The 16,493-nt window shown below is 41.4% G+C and overlaps 4 protein-coding genes across 11 annotated transcripts in view; 2 read left to right on the top strand and 2 right to left on the bottom strand.

Moving 5' to 3' along the window:
* Positions 1–3,310, top strand: part of LOC147323025 (cytohesin-3-like) — a 31,109-nt gene extending 27,799 nt beyond the window's left edge. Inside the window, exon 13 of the mRNA XM_086303111.1 lies at positions 1,367–3,310. Coding sequence (XP_086159237.1) covers positions 1,367–1,439 — 73 coding nt within the window. The 3' untranslated portion in view covers positions 1,440–3,310. The remainder of the gene's footprint in view (positions 1–1,366) is intronic.
* A 444-nt stretch (positions 3,311–3,754) lies between these two features.
* usp42 (ubiquitin specific peptidase 42) lies at positions 3,755–13,151 on the bottom strand. 3 transcript variants are annotated; one of them, XM_086303101.1, is made up of 18 exons: positions 12,156–13,151; positions 11,121–11,370; positions 10,341–10,547; positions 10,128–10,238; positions 9,794–9,893; positions 8,760–8,827; positions 8,590–8,660; positions 8,416–8,498; positions 8,198–8,309; positions 7,941–8,081; positions 7,604–7,704; positions 7,255–7,420; positions 6,473–7,156; positions 6,286–6,365; positions 5,045–6,124; positions 4,488–4,795; positions 4,342–4,395; positions 3,755–4,256 (listed from the first exon to the last, which is right to left on the bottom strand). In XM_086303101.1, exons 2-17 carry the CDS (start codon positions 11,359–11,361, stop codon positions 4,346–4,348), a joined length of 3,603 nt encoding a protein of 1,200 aa, XP_086159227.1. In that variant the 5' UTR covers positions 11,362–11,370; positions 12,156–13,151; the 3' UTR covers positions 3,755–4,256; positions 4,342–4,345. The 3 variants fall into 3 exon arrangements, with proteins under 3 accessions (XP_086159227.1, XP_086159225.1, XP_086159226.1); XM_086303099.1 differs by having other exon boundaries at positions 12,612–13,151; XM_086303100.1 differs by having other exon boundaries at positions 11,121–13,151.
* The window catches only part of LOC147323023 (ankyrin repeat domain-containing protein 61-like), a 7,353-nt gene continuing 3,225 nt past the window's right edge, over positions 12,366–16,493 (top strand). For 2 of the 3 annotated variants that reach the window (XM_086303108.1, XM_086303107.1), the window contains exons 1-4: positions 13,561–15,408; positions 15,599–15,693; positions 15,868–16,039; positions 16,214–16,414. In XM_086303108.1, the coding sequence (XP_086159234.1) occupies positions 15,226–15,408; positions 15,599–15,693; positions 15,868–16,039; positions 16,214–16,414 (651 nt within the window). In that variant the 5' untranslated portion in view covers positions 13,561–15,225. The other variant, XM_086303109.1, reaches the window with a different exon arrangement.
* Positions 13,281–16,493, bottom strand: part of eif2ak1 (eukaryotic translation initiation factor 2-alpha kinase 1) — a 15,804-nt gene continuing 12,591 nt past the window's right edge. For all 4 annotated transcript variants that reach the window (XM_086303103.1, XM_086303104.1, XM_086303105.1 and 1 more), the window contains 4 exons: positions 14,289–14,403; positions 14,119–14,198; positions 13,711–13,944; positions 13,281–13,548 (listed from right to left, as the gene is read on the bottom strand). In XM_086303103.1, the coding sequence (XP_086159229.1) occupies positions 13,423–13,548; positions 13,711–13,944; positions 14,119–14,198; positions 14,289–14,403 (555 nt within the window). In that variant the 3' untranslated portion in view covers positions 13,281–13,422. The remainder of the gene's footprint in view (positions 13,549–13,710; positions 13,945–14,118; positions 14,199–14,288; positions 14,404–16,493) is intronic.

Raw genomic sequence — 16,493 nt, 5'->3', positions numbered from 1 at the left:
TGCTGCAAATTGGACCCACTGGGTAACTTTCGAGCATGCTGGTTATGATCGGCTCTGCTTCAGTGCGATCAATATCAGGCGAAAAATTGTACTGCTGAATCTTCCCCGTGCCCCGATGAGATTTAAAAACCCTTGGTGTGGAGAGATGTTTGATGAAAGTGGGGAAAGTTTAAGGGTGAGTTACTGGAATCTTATTTTGGTGAGCATGGCCTGGGGTATGGTTAAATAGACTGAAAACTGCTAATTTTCTTGGTTTGGAAAATTTCACATGGGGGGGGGGACTGCTGGCTTCTCGTGGCTGCACATCATGAAGTCTCCTCCTGTCACTTTGGCAGTGGAATGATTACACATTAGACTCAGCGGGGCAGAGCTGTGCTGCCGCAACCACACTCCGGGGCGGCAGACTGTCCTGTGGTCAGCAGATTTCACACAAGCACGCGACTACACACACACACACACACACACACTGTCCGGCCCTGATTCAACCTGCAAGGCTGGAAACTACTGTTGTAGAAACTGTTCTGCACTTGCACACATGTCAGCCGTCATGTGGTGGGAAAGCGGCTAATTACTCAGCGTTATTCCCATCAGCAATCTGTGACTCCGCTATAGAAGTCCAAATTAAATACGCCGTGGTTGACGAGCAGCTGCGTTAATGAAAAACTTGAAGTTGTAATTTTTACAATTTTATGGCAGCTCCGTATCACATGTGCGAGGTGAAAGATGCTCATTGTGACAAACCCACACATGATTCACACTTTAACCCACAGTTCCTCTTTGCTTCGTGAAGCGTTGGAGCTTTTTTTAGCTCGTGTTGACTTTACAGCCCGCAGCTCATTTTGGTTCAGTCTCTCACCTTCACAGCACAGCAGTGCTTAATGCACGCAAAGTTAGCAACTACCTCACTGAAATATTGGACAAGAAAAAATGCACATCAACTTAAAAGCTCATGAACTTGCAGCATGTCTGCTCCATCCTAAAATTCTGTTACTCAATATTTGACTTCCACTGAACTAAGATACACAATTATCAGTCACACAGATTTCTAGCTCAGCGAGTGTGTTGTTTGTGAAGAACAGCGTTCAGAGGTGTAAGTGCCAGATTTTGGTGCTGATGAACTTGTAGATGGGTGATTTATTTCAACTATACAGACAAAACAGGATGGATAGGATAGAGATATCCAGTTCAAGGTGACAGGAGGGGCTGTAGCCTGCCCCAGCTGTCATGAGGTGAGAAGTAGGGTACATCCCGGAAAAACCATCAGCCTGTCGCAGGGCTGACACAGACAGACTAGATAGAAGCAGTTTTGCTGATATTAAAAATAGGTGTTGTCGTTGTTAAATCTGTTCCTTCCTGTCCTCCACAGAGCAAGCATCAGCAGGGATCCTTTCTACGACATGCTGGCCACCAGGAAGAGGAGGATAGCCAACAAGAAATGATGATGACTCACCCTCACTTACGTCAAGTGTCAGCAGCATTTCTGTCATCAGAGGAAACCTTGTGTGTATGTGTGTGTGTTTAAGAGTCTCAAAGGCGTCCGATTCATACGTTCTCCGTCAGCCCTGCGGGACATGCAGTAAAACATATGGGACTAACGTGGATCATCCCTACTTCTGCCTGAAGATTTGTCTGCACCTCAGTTCTTGGCTGTTGGGAATTAAAGATTCAAATTCAGTCTGCTACAGGCAAAAAATATAATAAAAAAAGAAGGTAAATTCTCACCACACTAGACGACGATGGAGAACAGCATGAGGACTTCATGTAACTGGAGATAGCCATAGCTGTAATCATTAGTCTTTTCAGCATGCCCTAATGTGAGACTACCCCCTGCTGGACACATAAGGTGCTGCAACACATTGGGAGGATTTGAAAGCTGAATGTTCAGCTCCCAGCCACTCAGACCAACTTGTCTGGTCTCAGCGTTTCATTACCTTCACCTCCTTCGACAACTGCCAACAATATTTTGTAGATAATTCGCAACTACAGAAAGACTCAAGCTCATCAGTCAGCTGGTCTGATTGATGTAGCCTTTAAGTGACTGTACCTGTATATGCAAACATACTCAACATGGGCTCGTACACGTCCATTTACGATATTTCCTTTTTAAAGGCAAACCAAGTCGTGTGTAACGAAGCCCGCCAGCAGTAACGCATCATATTAACTCACATAGTGAAGATCCACCTCTGCGATCGTTTTTGTATTTATTTTCTCATCTTTTCACAAAAAAAAAAGCAGCCCTCCCCCCGACTCACATTATGCATGTATAGTATATAATTTACATACCGTTTTGTTTTTTCTGTATTGTGTTCACGTAGTGTGGAAATCATAATGGCTGTAGCCTTTACCCGTTCATTTTCTTTTCATTTTTAGTTTGACAGCTAACAAGTTTACAATAGTGGAAGAGGGTCATTGTGCAGCTTCCCCTCACACTGTTATTACTGAGGTTCAGATAGTATATGTAATATGAAAGAGAATTAGGACAAACCCTTTCAAAATAAGATACTGGAATTTGCTGGAATACGTGTGAATGCTCTAACTGGAATTTTGAGAACCGTTTTCCCCAGACAGATCAAACCGCCCCACAAAGCCAAAACTTTCCTCACGGGCGCAGCTTTCAGCTCTAAGCACAGTTTGGCGTTTGTGCGGGAAAACGGCTCTCGAATACTTTGATGTACACTTTGAATAAAAAATACATGCTGATAAGAAAACAGCTTTTTGCGTGCATGTGAATTCAGCGAGCAGTGCTCGACTCACCAAACTTACCAGGTCTTTGGTTATTTCAAACATGGATACAGTGCTGTGAGAAAATTAGAGTGAGCTGAGCCCAAACAGCTAGAAAAGTGTTTGTATGTAACAAAAACCTGAATACATAGGAGTGTCGTTAGTGGATCTACATTATAATTTAACCGTAGTGGAAGGTTTGCTCAACAAGAGTCTCATACAGTCTAGTCTATATCATACAAAAGCACACAGGGGCTTTAAAAAGCAAAATCCCTGCAACTCATCTTAATCAGCATTTTTTCCCCATTCATTTCAATGCAGCTTGTAAACAAAGTCCAAGACCAAGAACAAATTACAATTTCTGACATTAACAAATGTATTTTAAGGCGTTTACCTTATACAATGTATAAATTCGTACATGCTAAACTTAAAGGTATAACAGCAGTTTTTCTTCCAACTTTTGTCTAGAGTTGAAAAGGAAAAAAAACAAGAACAAAAAAACAACCCAAAGCATATTCATCACTGAATTTGTCCAGAGAATATGCTCAAAGTTTGTTCTTCTAAAAACACAAAACAGAAATCTGAGAATCCTGATACAGGATTTGATTTTTTTTTTTTTTTTTTTTAACATATAAAAGTAACTGATATTACAGTTCAAAATTAAATTCACAGTATTTTTTGACGCTAGACGACAAACTGTATCTTAAAAAAAAAAAAAAAAAAAAAAAGGAAAAAGTGGTCCACCACCATGACAGCAATAGCGTGGTGCTTCTTTTTGTTTTTCGAATGTGGGAGAGAGCGGCATGACAAAACTAATTTCAAAAAACAAAAAACCCCTCTGCATCTGGTGAAGAAAGTTAAAATTACAGAGTGAATCTTAGGCTTCACAAATGGGAACGAAGATGAAAATGAAAGCTGGGAAATGTTCTCAAGTCTTTCCAGGGTTAACATGGAGGTATCAGTCAGCAAAGCTCTGTTCCCACCACTGCACTCATCACCCCCCACCCCACCCTCCCTCCCTCCCTCCCTCCCCTTGCACAAATAACTCCATTAGTTTCACGGCTCCCAGAAAGAAATAAAGTAAAACATTGCAGCTGTGTAGATATGGTGACATCTTAAACTTCCGATGCCTTTCAGTCCTCTCGGGCATCACGTCATTCCCTTTGTTTCGTTCCTCTTCGAAGCAGGTGGATATCTGTGATTGATGTTAACACGTTTTTTTCAAGTCCTGAGTTCCACTGAGCAGCAGTTGAGATGTTTAAGCTCCAGGCTTTGTGTTCATACAAGTATATATTAATATTCTTCATCATAAATGTTCAACAGGTTTCTTTTTAACCGATAGCTAGGAGAAATTACGGCAAATAAATAAGCCCATTTGAGGAAAAAAAAAAAAAAAAAAAAGGGGGGGGGGGGATAGTTTAAATTTTAAAACACTTTACTTAAGGTAAAAATACAATATTATTCCTAATGAAGAAGCACCACGTCAAAAAAGTTGATGTCATTCCTCTGCTGTTGTTAAAATTCGGTTGATGGATCTGAAATGACAAAGATGAGGTCTTAGTGAAGAGAAAGTATTAGTAGCTACATCAACGCTGACCATTTAAAAAGACATCCACTCACAGAGTCAGTATTTCAGGTCACTGGGAAATCCACTGCCGCTGATTTGGCTGTAACCTACAAAACAGGGTTTGATGCTTTAAAATTGGACTAGCTCGTCAGCACCATTTAATTCAGCATTCCTGTGATTTTGGAGACTAAATGAATACCTGGTTGTCCATTGAGATGGCCGTAACTTGAACCGTTTGCCGGTGCGGTATGATCGGAAGGTAGTAGATGGTCACCGCTGCCGTCAGCGTAGTCTGTGCAGCGACGTTTTTCCGATGGAAAACCATTGTCATGTTCAAAGTCTCTGTCAGAGTGGTGTCGCTTGCGGCTCTCCCTTTCCTCGCTGCTTCTGTTTCTGTGGCTCCGAGCTGCGTCTGGGCTGTGCAGTTCGGGATCGCTGTCCTGATGTCTCTTCTTTTTCCTTTTCTTCTTCATTTCCGCAGCTCTGTCTGAATCTCCGTCAGAACTTCTATGGGATGACAGAGAACCAATCACATTGTTTAACAAAACCAAGATCTCAAGCTTTACGGCCAGCCTAAGACAGAAAAAGTGACCCATTATCAATAAAATGATGAAAATTCTTTCCGTTTTTAAGAAAATATTAATACTGATAGTGAGCTTTAACCCCATATTATTTTCAAAAAAAATCTAGCTTAAAACAAACAAACATTTCCTTCTGTTTTCATTAAAGGATTGAGAGAAAGATGGCAATACTCACCCACTCTCACGGTGTCTGTCTTTATCCTTTGATTTCTTCTTTTTCTTACTCTTTTTGTGTTTTTTAGTGTGGCGGGCCTCAGAGCTGTCGTCCCTGTCTTTGCTGAGAGTCCTCTTGTGATTTTGATCCTCTTTGTCTGGAGAGGAAAGGCGAGCCCGTGGCGGGGAGCCCTTGAACTTGTTTGTTTCTGGTGCTGTAGAAGGTGAGAAATTTCCTTCCTTTGAGGAGTAATTTTCTCTCTCTTTGCCATTACTCTTATCCTTCATTGCCCAGGAGTCTCTACTATCCTGCAGCCACCTCCGACTGCCACGAGACTCCTCTCGGTGGGAGTAACCATATCCCCTTCGCTCATGGTCAATGTCCTCTCTTGACCGGTAGCGGTAGTAATGGTAATGGTTAGAGCACCTGTCGCGATCACGCTCCCGAGGGTGCTGGAAGGTTCGCTCCCGGTGACGATCGGCCTCCCATTCCCTGTAGTAACGTCCAGAAAGGGGGAAACGATCCCTGTACTGGCGGTGGTGACCGTCTTTGTAGTCCCGTCTGTACCGGTGACGATCACCGTCGCTTTCTCGTTCGTGACTCCTATCCCTGTAGTGTCTTTCTCTATCTCTGCCAGAGCTAGAGTACAGTCTTTCCCTGTCTCGGGAAGATCGTCTTTCATTGCAACTAGAACTAGGCTTGGACTGATACTGCTCCTTAGTATCCTTACGTCCTTCAGTCCCTGTTGTTGCACATTTATCTTGTGGTAGATCCTTGGCTTCATCCTTGCTTACGCTAACTTTCTGTGGAGCTGCAGAAGCCCCACTGGTGCTTTGAGAGCAGCCCGGCTGAGGGGGTAAGGCTGCAGGGTTGTCATCTTGCCCAGAAGAAGAAAGAGCGGAAGCAGATTCTTTAGCTGCAACAGAAGGGGTAGTTGTAGCAGTAGCTGAGGGTGAAGCGCTAACAGCAGAGGATTCTGTACAGTGAGGCAGGGGTTCAGATGGAGTTTTAGCCCTTGTGACAGGAGTGGAGAAATCCTGGCTTTCATTAGCAGCAGGATGAATGCTCTGAGAAGAACTGGCCTGGGATGAGGCATCTTTGCTGGAAAAATAAAATACAAAAGCAATATGAGCAATGCTTTGTCACACTGGCAGAGAGGAAAGTCTGCACAGTTTTAAGATCACTCCTCTAAACTTAAAAATTTAAATGCATAAAATGGACAGCAGAGCAATAAGTTTTTTTTAGTTCAGTGTTAGGCTTACTTTGGTTGGCTATGGTCACTGCCTATTCCATTAGCAACAGGAGCCGTAGACGTCAAACTGCCATGATTACTGCCAGAGATCTGATGTGCCCAAAATAAATAAAAGAAATATTAATAATACGTCCCTTTAAGAAAAACAAACAAAAACCCAAACAGACAAGCATTCTAAAAATAAAGACAAGATTTACCTTGTCAGGGCCGCTGTGTCCATTCACTTTGTGATGACCATTGTGGTGCCCATTTTGACTGGATTTGAAGTCTCCATACGTTTGTCCATTTAATCCATTGCCGTGATGGTGCACTCCTGACTCCCCATTGGCGGTTTTGGGAGAATTATCAAAGACATTTCCTGTGTCTTTATTTTCATTAGGATGAGACTTGGATGAACTGCCGTTATCCAGAGTGCCACAGTTCTCTTGGTCTGATTCCTCTGAAGACTCTTGGCTGTACGGCACCAGGAAGGATGCCCCGTTTCCTACAGGGTTGTGATCCCCATTACTGAAAGGCATGCCGCCGACTCGGTTTAGTGGACGCGGAATAAAACGAACGTCTGGTTGGACGTCTGAGGTAGACTGTGAGGAGGACAAAGAGCTGGAGGAGGAGGAGCTGCTGGCGGAGGACGGCTGGCAGTAAGAGGAGGAAGAAGCAGATGGGCGGTTCGGTTTGCTTAGCCCAATTGAAAATGAAAGCTTCTGTCGTTTGTCGCTGTCTGGAATCATTGTGGGCCGGCTTACTGAGTGGGAGATGGAAGCAGAGGAAGCAGAAGTAGCTAGTCCATGGTTTGGTTTCCCCACCGCACTGCCGCTGGTGCTGGGCTTGGAGCTTGTGGGATAGTCCCTCAGAGATCCATTCCCATTAACATGAAGCGAACTCTGAAGGAACAAGAAGTCACAACAACAGGTTTTTAGAAGACAAACACTGGGTTTAACAAAAACAACAACATTAGCAGTACCCTCAGGTGAGGAAGTACCTTGTTCATGTGTGGTGGCAGCTGGGGACCTATGAAGCCAACACTGTTGTGATGCATGGTGGCCATGGTGCGTGGGATCACCACCGGCCGGGGAGATGACTGACCAGATATGCCAGCGTTATGGTTCACGTGGCTGTAGTCCCCAGTTTTTTTCACATCTGTGCACCTGATGACATGGAAAAAAGAATATTAACCATGACAAAGCATCAACATTATAACATTAGGTTATAATAATAAATTTTCTACAAGAAAAGTGGGAATAAACATGTCTACATTATTAAATAATGATGGGAAAAGTTCTACTGAAGGAATAAGCCTAGAATGTTTAAAAATACCGATGTTTACTCACTTGATGTAGAAGAGGACATAGGCCTGCTGGTTGAGGACGTTCCTAATGTCACTGACTGACACGGACGAGTCATTCATCTGAAACCACTGCCCATTGCTGGCCTGTGAGACAGAATGAGAGAGATGTGACACAGCAGATTCAGTTTCTGAATTGAATTTGAGCTAAAAAGAAGAATCTTATGGTTATATAGGGGTCTTTTTTTTTCCTCTTTCTTTCTTTCAATGCATACAAAGTATTTTTCTCTGTTTGCATTCAGTTTTCTGCTGAAATGTGTTGTTTATGGTGTGTGTTTGTTTGTACTAAGCAACATTCAAACAGATTCGGGCACAGCCAGTACCTTAATATAGCAGAAATAGTGTCCAGCATGACAACTGAATCCAGAGTGAACCAGCACAGCATACAGCCTGTAGAGCTGGGGCTCCCCGTGGGACTGAGACATGAAGGGCCGCAGATCCAGATGCTCCAAATACTTCACATCCTGATGACCACCAAACAAAAAATTTCAAACATTACATGCAAATATCCTGTTTTATAATAAAACAAAGCATCTGTCATGTATCTTTATGACTTAAGCAGACACTATTGGCCATTTACCTTTGTGATTTTGCCTCCACTGAAGTTTGCAAAGCGTTTGAGTGAGATGGTGAGCACATTGGCGCTGCGATGGATTGTGAATCTTTTTGAGGCCGTTACCATTTTTTTGCACCTGAAGGAAACAAACATTCAGCTTGTTGACCAAAAAAAAAAAATAAAAAAAAAAAATCACACCTAAACACTAAAACTCATCATGGTTTGGCATCTCTTTGACTTACTTGGTGCATTTGTAAGCATTTTCGCCATCCAGCTGTTCTGGCTTGACAAACTGCTCCAGAGCTTTGGAGACATTTGGAGCAGTCTATATGAACAGAGAGAGAGAGGAAAAACCTCACACTCCATAATGCAGAGAATACATAGTAGCAACGTCACTTTGAATGTTGTCCAATTACCTTAATTTCCAGAGTGATATCCAGAAAAGGGTCAAATGTATCTGAGACAGCTTTGCAGTTTAAACATTTAACTGAAACAGAAATCAGTGCTATGAGTATCACACAAGCTGTAAGACATAAAAAGACAAATAAAAGAAAAATAAATCAAACCTTAAAAAACAGTGACTTACCTCTGGATCTTAGGTACCCGCCAAACACTTGATGGATGAAAGAGGTTGCCTGCGTTTGCCTGTCCAATCTATAATAAAAAGATAAAGCACAAAAGTTAACTAATAAGGACAGTGCAACAATTAACTGACCATTTATTTTTAGCATTTTGGAACCAGACGATCACTTTATAGTATTCAAGTAGCAGAAAAGACAATAGGAGGAATTGGAGCACGATTAATTACTTAAGAGGCCATCTGCTGCTACACGGGAAGAATTGATTTGATGAGAATTGACACTTTAGGTTCTTAAAAAAAAAAATGAATTAATAAATTATTTTTAGGAGTCTAACAAGAAGCACAACACTCAGCCCAGTGCATCTGTTAAACGTGTAGTTTTGGTTAAATGTGCACATAGACTTTGAAGCTCTATAGTAACACATAGAAAAACCTGGATTTTCTGAATTTTGCTGCTGCAATAATAGCACTAATGCCATTAGGGTGACCTGAGGGGTTGAGTGCTCCTGCTCACACTGCTTACCCTGTTGCCTCAGAAGAAATCTATACTAGACACTAAGACTGGCAGCTCTCCCCCATAATCCCAGACACCTGTTTTACTACACGTTTAAGCCGCTTCTGATCTTTTCAAGCCCTGTTACCAAAACAAGCTACCACACCCAGTGTAAGAATACTTTCTGTGTTGGAGCAGTCAAGTTCATTAAAAAACTTGATATAATAATGAGGTATTATATCAAGTGGCTTGCCTAGTATGTAAACTGAGGTGTCAGTCAGGCAAGAGACTGAGGAATCTGCATTTCTGAAAAATACTCTCAGCAATTGAAGCATTAATAGTTAAAACGAACTAGTATAAACTGCACTTCCTGAAAAAACAGGATAAAGGATTTATTTCATATTCTCCTACTGTCACGGTGTTACCTCTACGTAGCTAATTATGGATCTTACTACATAATAAAAGTGCAAACACTGTCAAGCCCAAGTAAAAATATTTTTGTGTGTTTAATTTGTTTAGAATGCATGCAATGTAAAATGACACTCACTTGGTTCCAGGTAAGCAGGACTTTTGCATAGCATCCACTGTGCACCGCAGGAATTCATGAGCATCTTCCTGGCTTCCATAGCGGAAGTGCTTTGCAATCCCTGGGTGAGGGGAACGAGGAAAAACAGAACCAAAAAACAAAGCAGGAGGTGAATTATTGTAAAGGATACCACAGTTAAATGCAAGTTTACACTTATTTAAAAACAGAATTCAAAATCCCTCCAGATTATTTCCCTCCAAAATTACAAAAGGTAAACAGTCACACAGCGCCTCCTATCATTAAAATATAGGTAAACACTTTGCACAGAGCACAGCATCAACAGTCATCCACTTACTCTTAAGCTCATTGAGTACACCAATGGGCTTAATGACATTCCCAGAGTTGGCAAAAACCTGAATGATGTGGTTTTGCATGGTACACATCATACAGAACCCTGGCTCATGACCTGCAGCAGAGACAGAGACAAAATACTGAGTGAGTAAGGAGTGATACAATGTGAGAATCAGCGCAGGACTGCGTAACACCACTGTTGGTGAAATAAACTTACATGTTTTGGAGTGCTCCCGCGTCAGCATGTAGTTTGCTAAAGGAGGGGTGTAGCTGAGACACTGCAGGGCTGAGTTGAGGAAGCAGGTGTTCCCCATGTTCTGGAGGCCTGCACCAATGCGGTGAACCTGGGCCCACTTTAGGCTGAGCCGATCTGGTGAGAACAGCACCTTCTGGGGCAAGTCAATTCCATCGCTACTGCTCATCACTGACACACAGAGCCACAATTATTACTAAAAATCTGTTTCAATACATTTTAAAAAGGACATAATTTAATGCTACCTTACTTATACAACCACACACTGGCACATGGCAAAGTCATGTCAGGACATCACAGTAATAGCTACAACTATTAACAGTTATATAATGTGATTCTGGCCACCTAAACAGGCTCAGGAAGAAAGACGGGACAGTTTGCCTTCTCCTTTGTTTCTGCTAAACAAGTTGGGCTGCCGGTCTTTATATAAAAACAGCAATTGCATCACGAGCTGAAGTGACTGATCATGCAAAGCTGGATGCATTACATAACTGGATGAATGAACGGAGAAGGGAAGCAGCAACACAACACCCACAAAAACAGTTGTCAAACTTGTGTGAAAGCAGAAGCAAAAAGATTAGCTGTATGTTACTAAAACCAATTCTGACAAATATGGGTAAATAATGGCTAAAAAGTGTGGTTCCATATTTGCTAAAACAGGTTGGAAAACTATTCTGTCTGACAATAAAAATCTTCAAACAGCTTAAAAAGACATTTTGAAAAAAAGCCAGGCTTTGCTCTGACCTTGGTCCTTGGGCCGGTCCACGGAGGAGGGTGTACTGTTGTACACAGCAGCTCCAGGAGTGGGGGCCAGGCAGCCTACTGGAGCCTTGAGCCTTGGAGAGTCACTGGGTACAGTGGGGCCCACTGCCCAGCTGCTGGAACAACTGCCGTCCATCCCCACGTCTCCACTGGTGAAGGAGGGTCGGTTACATCCGGCTGACTCGTGGTCAGACTTTTCTGAAGATCCGTCAACTATGGTCATTGTTCATAGCTGCATTAGGAACAAAGACACATACGTTTATGAACTGAAAACAAAACAAAACAAAAAAAAACTAAGTCGTTGCTAGGTTTGAATTTTCTCATTGTTATTTTGGAAAAAGGGAAAGAAAACTTAAATACTACATTAATCCTACACTGGTTAGGTAGCAGTACAGTGAGTTTGGACAACAACTACTAAATACAAAAGCCACATTAACAGATTATACCCAATTTCGCTGTGCAAAACACTGCACAATGATAATAAAAAGCTCTAAGTCTCTTATAGCTTATAGTTAAATAACGCTATATTAAACACTGCCCTCATACCATCGCCTAAACTTTCAGCAAACAAGTATCAGAAATTGTGTTAGATTGGATGATTTGTTTACATTCACAAACAGACTAGCATAAGTGAGCGCCAAATATTTGTTTTTGACCCTTTGCTTTTATTTGAATCATCTTGTCAGATTCCTTTTAAATAACAAACACCAGGAGACAAGAGTAACTTTCGACATCTAATTTAACTCTGTCCAACTAACAAACTTAAAATATCGACAAAAATTAGTGTTTAGAAAACTCAAGAGGGGAAATGCCAGATAACCCACTCGACCGAGGAAATTTCCAAGTCGGAAGCACGTTTACAACAGAAGCAGCTGTTCCCTCCCACCTGCTCTTACAGAGTGGCTCACATTGGCTAAATGACGGCTGCTAGGCCTTTAACACGCAGCGTCGCAAAACCTCAAGAAAACACACAAAAAACCCTGAGCACATCAGACGGAGAGCAAGTTGAGAGCTTACCAGTCTTGTCGAATTCCGAGATGTAATGACGCGCACTTAAAGAAGATGCAAAAACCATCGAAACGCCGAACGCAACGTAGCTATCGAACTGTGCTAGCATTTTGTGCGGCTAGCTAGCTTGCCTACTTGCTAGCTAGCACAAGACTATGGACGCTGGCTGACATGGCGCAGAGAAGCGTAGTTACGGACCAGCAAGCTGACGGGTAGTTTCCTGGCTGTGCGGTGACATTTATTTTATTTAAAAATGTGTGGCCTGGGCAACGGGGCGTCTAGCTAGAGGAGAAAGGAGGGGCTCGACGCCGGCGCTTGTGTATGATCACTGCGCTGCTCTCTCCGACACGACATAGAGAACCGGTGTAAGCTTACTACAACAAATCTCAGCGGCTCACGCCTACCAAAATATTACGTGCGCACAGTTAAAGTGGCACTTGATCGTAAAGGCAATACAACACTCACCTGTAACCTGTTATGATCGCGTTAGTAGAGGTTGTAAATCCATTCCTTATTTCTAGCGGGTGTCCGGCGGTGAACAATGACGTAGCTAATTGCCCCACGGGTACATCCGGGTACCTGGGATGAAACAAGGCCTCTGATAGGTTCCTAAAATCGTCAAACGTTCCTAGTGAATATCCGGCGCATGTACATACCTCTAAACTTTGTGTACATGGTGTACCACCCCACAGTATGAGCTCTATAGCTTTATCGTGATTATAGAAGTGGTCCAGATTTAATTATTTTACTAAAACAAAAACTATGTAGAAATGCTATTTTCCCTATATTATTGGGTGCTCCCAGCATTTTAACGTTTGAAAGCTATTGAAACATAACAGAGCGCACCCCCTGTATCTCATTTTAAACAAATCTCAAACATATATGCAGGAAATATAGAAACCCCTCATCATGTAAATACAATAAGTGCCTATGTTTTCAGAAAAAAGAAAGAATGACAGGACTTATTGTGTCAAACAGTAAAGACTGCACCTTGAACTCTCAGGATAAACTATTCTGCTGCTCAGTTCTGCTTAAACATCGACTTGTCAAACTCATAATATAAATCATAGATTTTAAAGAAATACCTCAAATGATTTTAAGTGACACGGTGCTTTGCAGAAACTCTGCCGAATATATTAGAAATAATTTTTATTAAACTGCTCAATGAAGAAAAGTATTTGCAATCCAGATGCATGAGACACACTTAAATATTCAAACATACAAACACACTAATTTGCACTAAGCTAGCAACTTTTTTTTTTTTTTCCTCAAAGGCTCAGGTGTTTTCCAGCTCGGAGAAATTAACTGTGAGTTGTGAAGTCTGGAGCTGAGTGATCCGTCTCCTCAGCTGCATGATCTCTTCTTCCTGCTCTTCAACCCTCCTCTGCAAACCGTGGATCACCTGAGGGTGAGGAATATTCTTAAAACTGGATTGGAATTATTATGAAAACAAAAACCTCAACAACTTCAAACAGTAAAACATAATCCACTCTTTACATGAGTAACTTTTATTTACTTTGTTTCCTTAAGTAAAGAAAGAAATAGTCTTTTAATTACACCATACCTTGTCTTTACTGCAGAAGAGTTCACTCTGTAGAAGCTGGCTGGCTGTGGGACGAACACTGGGTTCTTTATCTGTGAGATTCATGATGTATTTTGTCAGAACTGGCCATCTGTGGCAGAACGAGTCAGGGATTTTCCCTTCCCTCAGGTCCCCAAGTGTCCGGACCCGCTCCATTTCGGTACCAAAAGGCTGGAATAGCTCGAGAGCCAGCACTCCGATGCTGTACATGTCAGACTGAGTGAGCAGCAAATGAAGATTCATGTTCAGCACAGTTGTTAAAAGACAACAGAAAAAAATAATTAATTCTAATAAAATGTTACCATTTCTAATCATAAATTGCTAACACTTCAGAATGATTTTTACATGAAAAGAAAACATGAATTATTAATAAGTAAGGCAGTCCATTACCTTTGAATTATAATTGGAGCCCTTCAGTTGTTCTGGTGCAGCATACACAAATGTGCCAACACCTGAAGTATGGCTGCAATCTTGAAAACACCAGAAATGTCATTAAATAGCAAACGCTGCCATCTACTGGTGGTTCTGAAACATGCCATGTTATGTGGGTAAACTCTTACCGCTGTAAGGAGAAGTGTTGCTTTTGAGTCCATCCGCTATGATGTCCCTGCAGGCCAAACCAAAGTCCCCAATCCGAACATGACAATCATGGCCGTGAAGAAAAATGTTCCTTGGCTGTGGGGAGAAAAAAAAAAGGTTATAATTAAGTTCCATATGTCACTAAGGACACAGATTCTTTTATGTGAAATCTGCAATACAATAAAGACAAAAACTAAACATTCTTATGATTTGAGAGAATCTAACTTTACATAAAATGTGCAATATTTTTTCTTAAATTTTTTTCCACATAAAGGCTCTGATGGGAAAATACATTGAATAATTAATCCAGTCTGTCCCAGTGAACAAAAAGAATATATAAATAAGCAATTAAATGCAATAGAAAGCATATTTTTAATAATGGGACTATTTATACTGTATTTTGTTTTTTCCATTACTTTTCAATTGTATTCATTTTTTTATTTACGTTATTTGTAGTGACTTCACCTACATTTTCTCCCCATTTATTTCCCTGAACTTACTGATTTATGAGATTGCTAGACAACTGCGGCACTTGCTCAGTCTAGCTAAAGATAACTTAAAATGGAAAAATAAAATGAGAAAGTAAAAATATGAAAATAAAATTGAAGGTAACCAAACATGGTCAATTGTTTTTCAATTTCATCCCCCCACAGTCATCAAGATTTAACTTTAAGTACAGGTAAATAAAAGGTAACTATGTGATGCAAACACAGTTAGTTGCAGGAACGGATGCAGCAAGCCCCCAAAATTGGCCCCGAGTGCAGCAACAAGTTATCAGTTCAGACAGGAAGGCTGCACATCAAAGTTAGAAAAACACCAACCACAGAAAACAGAAGTAGCTTTCGACTTCCCTTCCGTAAAGTATTGCTTCCTGATGTCTTTCTATGAAAAACATCAGTGAATTTGCAGCACTTGACCATGCTGGAGGAGCACAAGGAGTGTTTGGATAAGAGAGGTAGCATTAGCAAAATTCACAGCAATGAATATTACACAGCAGTCATGGAAGAGGACTTGCAACGCATTGAAGACTTGATTGAGAAACATGGGAGCAATTTCCTCATTGAGCCACAAGGCAAAGTATATAAAGAAGCCTTCTGCAAGGTAAATGCAACAATGCTACCATCTTATAAAATACTGCAAGGATCTTTTTATGCTTGCAAGCAAGTCTCACTTCACAGAAACAAAGAAAGAAAACAACTTTGATAGCAAATAAATGTCAACTGTTTATAGGCAAACAAGAAACTTAAATTTATGATTATTCCATTTCTTCTTCACTCGTTTTTCCCGGTAGGGCTTTGCTATTCTTCCCCTTCACCTGGCTGCCTCTTACAGAAAAATCCAAAGCATGCAGAGTCTTCTGTCTGCAGGAGCAGACACTGAATTGAGGTATGGATGTAAGCACTAAAACCTGACATCTAACTCAGGTAGAATCACCTAATACTTCCTGAAGCATTTGATCATCATACAATTATTTTATAGGGGGTTGAGAACAAGAAAAATAATGTACTTTCTGTTAAAAGTCTTCTGTTCTCCATGTCTTCACCTTTACCTCTGTCACAGAGATATGCTTGGTCGAACCCCGCTGCACTTGGTGATAATTGGTTGGCCAAGCATCCTGAATACGTCCCAAAAACCAGATTCCAAGTTCCAGACTAAAGTGATCGGTGTGTGTACAAAGGCAGAGGCCTGTTTAAGGCTCCTCTGTGACCATGGTGTAAACATCAATGCTAAGGTGAGTTTTCCATGTAGGCAAATAGATGTCTAGCTGCTTCTTGCAATCTCCTAACTTTGATGTTCAACATGCAAAAGGGCTACCAACAACGTCAAAGTCAGCATACTATAATAAGTCTGTGGAAGTAAATTCTGCTTTAAGATAAATACTGGTTAAATTGTGGTTCATCTGTAGGTGGAGAGAAAAGGCCACCAGACAGCTCTTCACATATCAGTACGCTACAGAGCACTATCTGCTGTCCAAATACTGGCGTGCTATGGTGCCGATGTTAATGCTGTGGATGGCAGTGGGATGGCACCTCTGCATATGGCTGCTGGGATACTGCATAAGAATATTATTGCCAGTCTGCTCAGGCATGGCGCAAATGTTAACATGGTTTGTATTGTTTGAGAATTTGATATTCAGTATTATGTTTGTTTGTTTGTTTTTTTAATCAACTGTGCTTTATGGATAA

This window comes from Aulonocara sp. 'chitande type north' Nkhata Bay, linkage group LG8 (assembly GCF_057382095.1).
Source record: "Aulonocara sp. 'chitande type north' Nkhata Bay isolate Kocher_YH1m ecotype deep benthic linkage group LG8, A_spYH_male_GT1.1, whole genome shotgun sequence".
Lineage (NCBI taxonomy): Eukaryota > Metazoa > Chordata > Actinopteri > Cichliformes > Cichlidae > Aulonocara > Aulonocara sp. 'chitande type north' Nkhata Bay.
Note: the sequence above shows the minus strand (reverse complement) of the source record. Positions and strands in the feature narration are given on the sequence as shown.

Excerpts from the sequence above, each read along its gene's own strand:
- usp42 (XM_086303100.1), bottom strand. The coding sequence starts at position 11,361 with ATGACCATAGTTGACGGATCTTCAGAAAAGTCTGACCACGAGTCAGCC. Across the intron at positions 4,796-5,044 it reads GACAGACACCGTGAGAGTGG|AAGTTCTGACGGAGATTCAG; the intron begins GTGAGTATTGCC and ends GTCATCCCATAG. Across the intron at positions 4,396-4,487 it reads CCATCTCAATGGACAACCAG|GTTACAGCCAAATCAGCGGC; the intron begins GTATTCATTTAG and ends CCTGTTTTGTAG.